At 39.9% G+C, this 13,379-nt stretch overlaps 1 protein-coding gene across 1 annotated transcript in view; it reads left to right on the top strand.

Moving 5' to 3' along the window:
• ATG14 (autophagy related 14) overlaps positions 1-13,379 on the top strand; it is a 38,799-nt gene that overhangs the window by 6,942 nt on the left and 18,478 nt on the right. Inside the window, exons 2-4 of the mRNA XM_029950453.1 lie at positions 6,440-6,502; positions 7,766-7,808; positions 10,173-10,254. Coding sequence (XP_029806313.1) covers positions 6,440-6,502; positions 7,766-7,808; positions 10,173-10,254 — 188 coding nt within the window. The remainder of the gene's footprint in view (positions 1-6,439; positions 6,503-7,765; positions 7,809-10,172; positions 10,255-13,379) is intronic.

Genomic DNA, 13,379 nt, shown 5'->3' on the forward strand with positions numbered 1-13,379 from the left:
AATTTAGGAGATTATGTATGTGTTTTTATGGTGTATCTGATCCTCTGAGAAGGAGCATGAGAAATTTTGATTATCTTTTTTTTTTTTTCTGATTGTGGGTGTGCATGTGATTATTGTATAAAACTTATGAAGTACAGAAATCCCTAAAGAAGGAAACACTTTATATTCTCACATCTCTGTTAATAATTTGTTATATCTCCTTCCAGCCTTGGTGGTGTGTGTGTGTGTGTGTGTGTGTGTGTGTGTGTGTACATGGGCATGCACTTGCATGCTTAATACATTTTTTCATTTGGAATCATACCCTGTGTACATGGTGTGTTGTGCCTTTCTCCCCCCAACATCTCATAAACACATGCTCATGTCTTGTCCTTAAAAATGTTATAATGTCCTGCATGGCAGTATAGTATTTAATAAATCATCTTCCTATTGAACATTATTAGCATTGTGTCCAGCTTTCGCTGTTATGACTACTTTCATGATTGGTGCCTTCAAACATAAATCTTCCGCCTCATCTCAGGTCTGTTTCTCTGAACTGCAACATCTGGTTCAAAGGGTTTACTATATTTTAAGGCTCTCAACTCCATATTTGAAAGGTTATTATTATTATTATTATTTTGCCTTTCTTAAAGTTCATTAGTGTTTCTCAGACTTTTCTGTTGCCGTATTCTTAGGCACAAAGATCCCTATGATGAGGTTAAGCGCTGGGCAGGCAGAGGAAGGGATTAGAATTATTTTAGGAACAGACATGCTCAGGACCTAGTACTTGATAAGTTATGGGTGTTATGAGGATGTTGCCACCTAGACTTAATAGTGTGGATCCCTGACAAGGTACGCGTCCTGGTGCTGTTTTCTGGTGGTATGAAGCAGGTTGGTGTGAATAGTCCAGCCGTGAATAGATCCACTCATTTGCCCTTAATGGTCTGTGGCCCTGGAACAGCGTGGAGTGACGGGCTCACACTCTTCACTGATGCCTCAGCAGCAGCACACTCCTAACCCTGTTATCCCACCTGCTGTGTTGAAATGCTTTGGCGTGGGGTAGAGTAGCTCCTTGCCTTGTGAAACAGCGACATTTCCTCTGCTTGTGATGCCCTCCTTCCCTTCACAGGGCCAGCTCTGACCCATCCTCAAGTGAGCCTGACAGAGGTGATGCCCTGAGCTGGGCCGTGTACCGGCCCTGGTACACCCGGGCACCATGTGACCACACGCTCCTAACTCTCACTACTCTCTATTGCAGGGGGACTGTTTGAAAGTCAGTTTAAGGGAGTCCTTTATTAATGGAGGGAAAAAAAATCACAGTTGCAGAAGTATGGAAGAATTTAGGAGAGAAGTCCATTTAAGGAAAAAACAACTCTTAAGTTTTGGAAGACTTTGGTAAATAATATACAAGGTAGTTCTAAATTGAGAGAGAAAATATAACAAGTAATGTAAAAGCCCTGGTGCTTGGTGCAGGTTCACTGTCAGACTCTTCAGAAAACAACACAAAGCTAGAGTTCTTCGACATCAAAGTAATTGCTACATGTATCTGTGTAAAAGTTTGGAAAGTTCTCTAAAGCAGAAACATGAGGCAGAAAGCAAATTTAGAAAAAATGTCATAATGTTGAAAAGAAAAATGGCTAATTTCTCTAATAACCCTTAAAAAAGCTGTTAGGAGAATGAACAAAAGACGTAGGGGACACCAAAAGAAAAGTAAGTAGTCAATAAGGAAACAGTATTCAACATTTCTAACAGTGAAGTAAGGCAAAGAAATGAATTATGAACTATCTTTGAGGGAAGGGGTAGGAGGCCAATCAATTTAGTAAAGACTAAAAAGAAATGTGGAGTTTTTGGAGAGAGTGAGATTAAACCGGTTCTGTTACTCCCTGTTGGGGTTGTAAATTTTATGAAATGACTGTGAGGAAATTTAAAGCCAACTGCCAGAATTTAGCACGTAAGTATTTGACCCAGAAGTTTATTTTGTTTATAGGAGTTTTTGAGAAACCTAAAAGTTTTTAAAGATTTGTACACTAGGATATTCACTTATAACATCACCGATAAAGAGTGAAAATTCAGAAGTGAGGCTAGTGTTCATCAGGAGGAGTTCATATAAATTATAGGATGTCCAGTCAGTGAGATTCTGTGTATTTGTTAAGTAATGAAATTAGTCTGTATGTTCTGACATGGGAAAAGACAAGATATTTTTATGTGATCAACCCTACTTGAAATGCAGTACGTAAAGTATTTCCCTCTCCCTGCCCCTCCCCTCTTTTGGTAAAACATGTATCCTTAAATCTAGTTTGAATGTGATGACATATTAATTTTTCTGCATCTTTGAAGCCACACTGAGGAAGCACGAGATTGTGGGATGGATTTTCTATCTTTCCATCAGTGGTGGGATGGAGAACGCAGAGAACGGACGAGTGTGCAGATGAGCTGCTGAAACGCTGACCCGGCCACATTCCTTCAGCTCCTCTGCTCCACTGTTCAGCTTCGTTAGCACCCCCTATTTTTAATTTCTTTCATGAAGAATAACGTGACTCAGAAGTGTTTGGTACAGTAGGAATTGTTATCTTTTGTTTATTATTCCTACTGGCAACTGTATATTTACATTTTAAGTTTGTTTTTTAACCAAGCCCAAGAGAACCAGCACGGTCGTGGTATAAAGCTGGGCACGGTGGTTTGTCATGCCAAGTTGTTTTAGTGCAAAGTGGCATTTTTACGACAGATCTGAAAGGATAACTTTTATTGTCTCTGAAAGCAAGACTTTATCCTCCGTATCAGTCATTTGTTTGCCTGGTTTGATGAGTCTTGTGAGTTTGTCATCTCCTTCGGGTTATTAGAACATGAATCGCCACTTTGCCTCGGTGAGGTAGAAGTAAATACCACATTAGTTTCTCATTTTTGATACATGGAAATGGAAGCATATGTCAAGCAGTATGGCCACGAATACACAATAATCTATGTAATTAGGTTTCTTAATATTCTGGAAGATGCTTTGTTGTAAGTTGCAGGCACATAGTAAATGCCTGATAGATGAACTGAAGAATCTGTGGGTTTGTCTAAATTCCATATTGGTTTCGGAGTTTTCTAGTACCATTTCCTGTAATTATTACCTTACTGGCCATTGCAGTGCTCCTTGGTACAACTTTCTGCAATGATGTTTTGTATCTGTACTGTCCAGTAAGACAGCCAGCAGCCGGATGTGGCTATTGAAATGTGGGTAGTACAGCCAAAGAAGTGAATTTGTTTAACTTTAATTTCAGTCATACACATGTATAATATTACTTGATTGGTTTTCTTAACATACATTTTACATTTTCAGTGACTATTAAATGGTAGGGTCATAATTAGAAGTTTTCATCCCTTCTGTTTTTTTCTCTTTAAAGATTGAAGTATAATTAACATACAATGTTATATGAGTTTCAGGTGCACATCGTATTGCTTTGACACTTCTGAGCATTACTTAGGGCTCACCGCTGTAAGTGTAGTCACCCTCTGCCACACCATACAAGTTACTGACTATGTTCCCTGTGCTGTACTTTTCATCTCCCTGACGTTTATTTCATAACAGGAAGTTTGTCCCTCTTAATCCCTTTTATTTTGTCCTCCTCCCCTACCCCCGCCATCTCCCCTCTGGCAACCACCAGTTAGTAATCTGTATTTAACTATTTTCTTGTCTGTTTTGTTTTCTAGATTCTCCATGTAAGTGAAATCATATGGTATTTGTCTTTCTGTGTCTGATTCATTTCACTTAGCATAATTCCCTCTAGGTCTGTCTGTGTTGTCCCAAATGGCAAGGTCTTTTCTTTTTTTTATGGGTGAAAAATATTTCATCATGTGTATTTACCACGTTGTCTTTATTCATTCATGTATCAATCCATTTCATTTTGAAGTTGATATCTTTGGATATGTTTGTAAAACATGGGGTTTTAGAAATGATATTTTAGAGAGATTCCTTTAAACCTGGAGGATTTTAAGGAAGGGATTTCTCCGGCTGTTTTGTTAAATTGTTTTCATTTAGGCTAGGAACTTGGGAGACAGCCAAAAACCTAATCTAGGACTCCATACTATGTTACTATAGCATATAGCATTATCATTGTTGTTTTTTCTTTTCTTTGAAAATGGCCACTGTTAGCTTGTTTAAAAATCAGTTGTGTGATTTTTTAAACCCAGATTCTTATAATGCAACAAGGCACATTTTAGATATTCGCTAGCACATGTGACTAGTGACTACCTTATAAGTGAATAGCACAGATCTAGAAGATCTGAATGATAGTCACCTTCAGCTGGTTGACCTTTATAGAACACTGTATCCAACAGTTATAGGATACATATTCCTTCAGGTGTACAGGGAACTTTTCACCAGGGCATACCAGAATCAAGGCCATGGGACAGTCTCAAATCAAAAGATTGAAATCACATAGTATATTCTGTGACCACATCAAAAAACAGAAAACAGTTAACAGTAAGTTATCTAAAAAAGCTCATATATCTGGAAATTAAGCAATACTTCTAAATAACTTACAGGTCAAGGAGGGAATTTATGGAAAATTAGCAATTCAAAACTAAATGATAATGAAAATATACCCTATCAATAATTTGGGGGTTAGGGTGCTTGGGTGACTCAGTTGGTTAAGCGTCCAACTCTTGGTTTCAGTTCAGGTCGTGATATCACAGTTCATGTTATCATTGAGCCCCACATTGGTCTCCATGCTGACAGTGCAGAGACTGCTTAGCATTCATTTTCTATATCCCCCGTCTTCCCCCCCTCTTAAAGTAAGTAAATTTAAAAACTTCAAAAAATATTTTTTAAAAACTTGGGGGTTTAGCTAAATATGACTTTATATGGTCATATTAAGAAGAGAGAGGCTGGGGTGCCTGGGTGGCTTAGTCAGTTAAGCCCCAGCTCAGGTCATGGTCTCACATTCGTGGGTTTGAGCCCTGCGTCAGGCTCTGTGCTGACAGCTCAGAGACTGGAGCCTGCTTCGGATTCTGTATCTCCCTCTCTCTGCCCCTCCCCACTCAAGCTCTGTCTCTTTCTGTCTCAAAAATAAATAATACATTTTAAATTTTTTTAAAAAGAGAGAAAGGCTTAAAATTGATTTAAATTGATGATCTAAGTTTCCACCTTAAACTCAAAAAAAAAAAAAAAGGGGGGGGGCAAACTAAACCCCAATTAAGGTAGCAGGAAGAAAATGATAAGGATAAGGGGTAGAAGACTGACAGAGAAAATGAACTGCAGTGTGATATCCCTTACTATAGATAACTTGTCCTAAGTAACTTGTTAGCCCATAATAACTAGAAATAAAATTAGTAAGGAAAAAACATCATGCTTTTAAAATTCTAAGGAGCCAGTTTATAGGTGAGAGCAGGATTGAATTAAGCTAAATAATTAAAATCATGTTTATATCAGAAGCCTCAGTTTCCTTGAATTCACATTCACTGTGGTGCTCTGATGTGACTGTTTTAGGAGATAATTCCACCCTCTAGGTGGGGCTTCCAGACATATTTTATAAACCTGTGAAAAAATTTTACTGACTGAGCCAGCCAGGCTCCCCTAAACCCATGAAAGAATTTTATTTATCTTCATTAAAAAAATTTTTTAACGTTTATTTATGTTTTGAGAGACAGAGCACAAGTGGGGGAGGAGCAGAGGGAGATAGAATCTGAAGCAGGCTCCAGGCTCTGAGCCGTCAGCACAGAGCCTGACGCAGGGCTCAAGAGATAGAATCTGAAGCAGGCTCCAGGCTCTGAGTCAGCACATAGCCTGACGCAGGGCTCTAACCCAGGAACCACGAGATTGTGACCTGAGCTGAAGTCTGACGCTTAACCACCTGAGTCACCCAGATACTCGTATTTATCTTTATTTTTAAAGTTGACATATTTATTTTGCATGCACATGTGGGAGAGGGACAGAGAGAGGGAGAGAATCCCAAGCCCAGTATGGGGCTCGAACTCAGAACCTTAAGATCATGACCTGAGCCGAAGTTGGATGCTTAACTGACTGAGCCACTCAGGTGCCCTTCCCATGAAAGAATTTTAAAGCTGAGAATTCGAACTTATTTTGAAAATGAGCAAATGGGATAAGCAGCTGTGTGTGTGCCCAATTGAGGAGATGTGTATTTTCTTTCAGGACTATGACATCTCAAATGACTCTGCAGAAATGATTAGTTCTCAGGGGTTTTCAAAATCTCACTGAACTGAAAAGAATGAACATTTAAAGGGCGCCTTGGCAGCTCATTTGGTTGAACATCCAACTCTTGATTTCGGCTCAGGTCATGATCCTAGGTCATGGGATTGAGCCCTGTGTTCGGCTCTGCACTGAGCTTGGAGCCTGCTCAGGATTCTTTCTCTACCCCTCTGCCTGTGCTTGCTCTCTCTCTCTTTCTAAATAAAAAATAAAAATAAAATAAAATTTTAAAGAATGAACATTTAAATAAAACATTACATTTTTTTCTTACAGGTTTATAGACAAGAAGGAGAGGTTAAACCGACTTAAGAGCAAGCAAGAAGAGTTTCAAAAAGAGTGAGTTTTCCTTTTGTTTTTCCATGTGTGGAGGCTCTCTTGCCACCCTGTGGTTTAATTCAGTGCTGTGGCCTGCAGATACATGGATTGCTAACTTGTCGAAGTAAGCATACAATCTCAAATTACGGAAGAGCAGCGCAAGTTCCTAGAAAATACTGGGATCAGACCCAGTGCCTGGACGGATGAATAGATCCCTGGCTCTGGTAATTGATGTGGGGCAAATGGTTCCAAAACAGTAGGCAAATAGTGGGGGCTCCTCTAGGACATCACTTCTTCCATTTATCTTACTTCTGGATCAGCGTTTTCCAAGTGTTGTCTGCGTATCACCTATATTCATTAGCGAAGGTGGTGGTTAAAAATGCAGATTCATGGAATCCTGCCCTCAGATATTCTGACTCCACTGGGTGTGGAGTGGGGGAAGGTGCTGGATTCTGAGTTACTAACATGCACCCCTGATGAGTCTCCTACCATCTGAATTTGAGAGTCTGTCTTGTAGAATCTTCTGTCCCAAACTGACCCAGTCACTGTTCTCCAGATGCGCCCCAGTTCTGACAAACGTGTTCGTAAGCAGATTAAGTCTTCTGAGACTCCCCACATGACAGAAACCTGCTTAGATTTATTTAAGTCATTTCTCTAACTTACAGAAATTTTATTTCTTCCATAGAACACTTCACCCCACAGAACAGATTTGTACAGATGTCAGGTTGTGCCGTTTCTTTAGAAACCGAACGTCCGCATTTTATATCATGAATACTCTTGTAACTGTTATGGTCAATAATTATGACTGATGGAAATGATTATGACTGAGGACAAAGGCTGTTATGGAAATTTATTATGAATGTTTACAGAAATGTTCTGGGCAGTATTAAAAGTGCAAAAAGTGAGGTACCCGGGTGGCTCAGTCAGTTAAGCATCCAGCTCTTGAGTTCAGCTCTGCTCATGATCTCATGGTTTCATGAGTTCAAGCCCCACATGGGCTCTGCACTAAGAGCTCAGAGCCTGCTTGAAATTCTCCCCCTCTCTCTGCCCCTTCACTGCTTGTACTCCCTGTCTCTCTCAAAATAAACTTAAAAATTTTTTTTTCTTAAAGTGCAAAAAGAGGTGAGCAAAAACAATTATAGGGAATGGGGAATTTGGAAAACATTTTTAAGTGCCTAAGTTTCACTTTGGTATTTATAGTCATTTTTAAGAAGTTACTTTAAAAAGATGTTGATTTTACATTTAGAGCTTCACAAAATTTATTACTGTCTTTTCTCTGTACAGAGTGATAAAAGCTATGGAAGGAAAATGGATAACAGATCAGTTGGTAAGCTGTAAGAAGTATTTAAATATTCTTTATACATGAGCCTGACATGCTTTTAAGTTGGTAGTGCTTAACAGTTCATTTTGAATTTAAATTTATTTTGATCATTTTTTGGCAGCCCTCTAATTAAATATATTTGTAGTGTGGGCCCTCACATATTTTATCTAGATACCAAACAGGGAGGTACTGACAATTGATTATAGAGTCATTATAAAGGATAAGTATGAAGTCTGGTATTACATAGGAACTCAGGAACCATAAACTTTCCTTTTTGAAAAAACTTACTCATTGTAAATACCTACATGGATTGATGACTAAATGTGAAAAGGAAACTCCTAAAAATATTAAAAGAAGATACGGGAGAGTATTTGTGTAATGTGCAGATAAGCATGCCTTTGTAAGCCATAAAGGAGAACATTCTGACAGACTACATGAAAGCTTAAAAGTTCAGTATGTTGGAGACCCTGAGCAAAATGAACATAAACAGGGATAAAATGAGCACAACATATGAAAATAGGGAGTTAGACTGACAACACTTTTATTCATTGTTGATGGGAATATATACATTGTTGACATATTTGCTTGGAGGACAAGTTGGTGGTTTGGGGTTATTTTTGTTTGTTTTATTGCACATGTAGTATTTGGCAATTTTTCTCCTAAGAAAGTGCATGACTACAGGGATTTTATGAATAGAGAAGCTGACTGACTACCACATGGGTAGTAATCCATAAATAACTTACATGCTCATCAAACGGGATGAGATGAATAATTGATACTGCGTAGCTGTTTAAAAAATGTGATCAATCCATATATGTTGATACAGAATGATGTCCAGGATAAATTTTTTAATGACAGAGCAAACAAAAAGGCTAGGGTAAAGTAGGATTCCATCTTTGTATGTGTTTTAAATATAAATATACTCTTAAAAAATCTGAAAAGATACATATTAAACTTTGAGATTACCCCTGAAGAATGGGAAGGAGTCAAGCTAATGATTGTTTTTTCTCTCCTGTAATGTTTACTTTTTTTCACAATAAGTGTCAGTCATAACTTTTCAATAATTCTTGAAGAATATGTGTGATATAAGTCAATTCTTATGCTCTGTTATGGGAACAAAACATGTTGTATGGAAAAAGATCGTTGAAGGCTACTTTAAAGAATCCCATCCTCATTTTTCTAAATTGCCTGCACCGTTTTCTAGTTTTTCTATCAAAAATTTGAATATTGGTTCTTAAAGACGGATGCCCTGTAAAAGTGAAGATGTTTCGTTGCCATTTCATCTCTCAATCCACCCATCAGTGCCCATGAACCTGTTTTCAGATTCTCTCCAGCAGAGAGGTTAGCCCTTTGCCAGGCGGACTGTCTGCAGTCTGCTCTACATCTTGAACCATCAGGATTAAGACTAGTGTTAAACACCATAAACATTCGAATGCTGTTGTAAGCTTTTAATTATCCACATTTATGAGGCATTATAGAACAGATAATCATACTTTTCAGCTGACTACCAGGTTTCATTTTTACTGATCTTTTATTTACCTGGGAGGGGGGACTTAACGTTTCTATTGGAGTTTTTGTTATTTTGCAAGTGGTAGCTGCTTATTATATTAGTGAGATAATTCGGCGATGTTAATGGTTTCCTCAGGAAGCGGCCTGAAGAGTTTTTAGCAGTGTAATAGTAGAGCCTTCTGTGGTCTGTCTGTATCTGTACTCACCAGTATGGTAGCTATTAGCCACCTGTGGTGTTGAACATTAGACATGGGGGTGGTGGTGAGTAGGAACTGATTTTTATTTTATGGAATTTCAAATTACTCTTAAACAGCCACATGGGATCACTGGCTGTGTATTGGACCAAGCAGTTTAAGAGAATATCCTTCACCGTTTTTCTCTGTCCTCGTTAACACAGAAAAGAACTATGTGAAAGAGGGAGCCAAACTATAAGAAACTCTTAAATACAGGGAACAAACTGAGGGTTGCTGGTGGGGTTTTGGGTGGAGTGGGAGATGGACTAAATGGGTGAGGAGCATTCAGGAGGGCACTGGTTGGGATGAGCACTGGGTGTCATACGTCATATGTAAGTGATGAATCACTAAATTCTGTTCCTGAAATCATTATTCCACTGTATGTTAACTAACTTGGATTTAAATTTAAAAAAGTGAATTTCTTTCTGTCTTAATTTACTACCAACTTCTGCATTGAACAGAATAACATTTTCTTCTGTTTTGTAATCCACCATTGTTATAAAAGTTATACTAAATTATATTGGTCTTATGTTTTCCAAGACATGCTTCAAAATAATAATGGTCTTAGGTAATCATGTTCATCATAAGAGACCAACATTTGTGATATTTATTGTATATATTTTTTAAGAGATGGAAAATAATGTCCTGCAAGATGAGGATTGAACAGCTAAAACAAACAATATGTAAAGGAAATGAAGAAATGAAGATAAGTAAGTACTTTGCCCCTCTTCTTCTAGACCTAATAAGAGCTAGACCTAATAAGCTAGAGAGACAGAGAAAGAGGGGAGGTGGGAAGTCAGTAGCAACCTGGAAAGGTTTCCTGCTTGCCTCTTGTAAACATTTCTATAAGGATTTTAAATAAATATGTATTTTTATATTTTTTCAAATAGATATTACATATATCTACATATATACGTATATATAAAACTACTTTGAAAAAACGACTTTTCTCAATTTAAAAAGTTAAGGAATATGTATGTCACGTTTGCCTTTGCTAACAGGGACCTTGGTACTCAGTTACAATTACTAGTTCACTCCAGAAGCACAGAATATTGACTTTTTCTCCATGAGTGAATCTCCGACACAGTTTAATCTGTATTAATCTTACATTATATTGGTGTATACCATCCTTTATCATAGATGGTTGTCAAAATTTAGGAGAGCCCTCTTAGAAATCCTGTATCCTTAGAAACCTTCCATGTAGTTTTGAAGATCCAGTGTTTAAAGTTCAGAGTGAGTCACCATAACACCTCATGAATCCTTTTCTTGTCTGCTCGTTGCTTTCAGAAGCTAGTATTTTATAGTGGTATATAATAAACACCTCCTTTGAAAATGTCCTAGTAAGGTGCTCCCGGGGACTCTCCCAGGGTTACTAAGCTGGAATGGCAGGCAGCCTGGTGAAGAGGCGCTGAGAATATGGGCAGCCGGGTCCCCACTGAGCCCCGCATGCGTCTCCAGAGACTCTGGCTCTGTAGCAGTGTGGAGACTCGTGACTTAACATTGGTTCACCCTCTTTCCATGTCCATCCGTGACGTTTACACCAGGGGTTTGTCATCAGGTGTCTGTGAGCCTCCTGAAATTGCTGAGTTTGTGCATTTCCCTAATGAACAAGTTTAAAACTTTGATCAGCTCGTTTTAACAGATTCCTAACTCCCTAGAACAAAATCACCACAGAAAAGACTTGGCCCTAAAGCAGTAGACCTGCCTCCCACTGCGGTACCTGGTGGAGAGGTGGCCAGAGTACAGCAAGCTGTGTGCAGCCTGAGCGACACCACAGCCGCTGCTGCAGCCTGGGCTCGCCTGGACCACAAGTCTGGCCTGATGTATGCCAAACGTGCCTTGGTTCGCTGGAATGGGGGTGAGGCCCTCGAGGAGGATTAGAGGAGGTGGTGTGGATTCTGTTGAAGGAGAGGGTGAAGAGGGAGGCGGAAATACTGATTCCCATTCCTTTCAGCCCTGCAGCACGTCACACTCCGAACTTCAGCATTGGCTGACAGGCGTTAAAGCTTTCTGGTTAGATTGTCTTCACCTTTAATTGTGATCGTGTCTTTTCCATGTGTGCCTGTTACAATTTTCTATCATGTTTCAAAGTAAAGGCTTTAAGAAAGGAAGGGAAAAAAACTGGATAAAAGCAGTGAACCTAAAACAGTGGTGTCCATCCTTAGCAAATCATCGGAGTCACCTGGCGACCCTTATAAGACCTAGAAAGAGAGTCCAAGGGCCCACCCTGGATGTGGGAGATTGAAATTTCATGCACGGGGACTGGGTTCGTGGTTCACAAACTGTCTGTGGTAAAAGACCAGTTTTCTCCTCCTTGGTTTCTAATCTGTCATAAACTGATACCAGTACTTTTATAAACAAACGACAGAATACTGGGAGAATGACTGCCCTCGTGGATGCCACGGCACTGTCATGTTGCCATGTTAGAAAGTGCCTAAACTTACTATTTCTGCACTTCTCTTGTCCGACTGGTAAAAGTTTTCTTTTACCCCAGGCCACACTCGGAGCAGCCCTGCTCTGGGTGGTACTGCTGACCCACTAGGGCTGGGACCCACTGCTCTTTAGAACATCAGTGCACTATAGTTGCTACCCTTTAGATGAGACTCAAAAATTTTTGCAAACAATTTTAAGGGAGTTGATGGATTCCAGAAACTATGCATGGTCTCAAGTTCACAGAATCAAGAGCTTGCTACCTAGTACATTTCGTTGTTGAAATCTCACAGATATTCAGAAAAGGTTGTATGTTCTGAACTATAGAGCCTGATAAACATTTCTCCATAATCTTTTGATTTTATGGGTCATGATACAGAATAGTACAAACACATGATGTAGTTAGGGAAGTCAGATTGTAACGAACCTTTAAGATTGAGTTATCTGTGCTACAGAATTACTCCTCCAAACAACCAGGAGTAGATGACAGAAATAGCATCAGAGTGCTTTTATATTCAGGGGGAAATGGCCTGGAGAGAAGGACAAATGAAACTTGAGTGCCGAGTCTGCACTAGTGCAGATTAGGTGACTGATGATTCCCTGCCGCCTGTGGAGGATCAGGATATTAAGTTGGAAACTGTTCTTAAAACGCCTGACCTCCGTATGGCCAAACGTTCAGTTGAGCACTTGCAAAGAACTCAGGAGAGATCATGAAAATGAATTAGCTTGCTAGAAAATCAGTGCAGTGCAGCCAGAGAGACTCAAGCATCAGGACGTCCACACGGAGCAAGAATGGTGAAGAGAATGCGCGCCTGAGGAGAAGCAAAACTGCCAGAAGCCCTGTGCCTACGGCGAAATCCCTAGGTTCGGTGGGCCTCAGAGCACGTGTATCGGATGCTTGTTACATTCTAGTCAGAGGACAGCAAGGCTTTGGTTGGACCTGCTATAAGGAACTGAGCCTTCTGGCATAGGTGACATGCACACATTGCCATAGGCCTCCGAAGAGCAGGACGTCTGGGGATCGTTTATGGACGGGGGCTGGATGAAGGAGAAAATTTGCACATTTGAGGAATAGAGGTTAATAGCATTCCTAGAGAGACATCATAAAGTGAATGATGACTGGTGCGTGCGTGCATACATTTAAATAGTTCCACTTTGGAGAGCCTGGGTAGCTCAGCTGGTTGAGCATCCACCTCTTCATTTTGGCTCAGGTCATGACCGCAGGGTTGTAGGATTGAGCCCAGTGTCAGGCTCTTGTGCTGAGTGTGGAGACTGTTTGGGTTTTTCTCTCCCCCTTTCCCTCTCCCCCTCTCTCCCTCGCCCCCTCCCCCACTCTCCCTCTCCCACTCTCCCTCCCTCTCTCCCACTCTCCCTCTCTCCCACTCTCCCTCTCTCCCATTCTCCC

This window comes from Suricata suricatta, chromosome 9, assembly GCF_006229205.1.
Source record: "Suricata suricatta isolate VVHF042 chromosome 9, meerkat_22Aug2017_6uvM2_HiC, whole genome shotgun sequence".
Lineage (NCBI taxonomy): Eukaryota > Metazoa > Chordata > Mammalia > Carnivora > Herpestidae > Suricata > Suricata suricatta.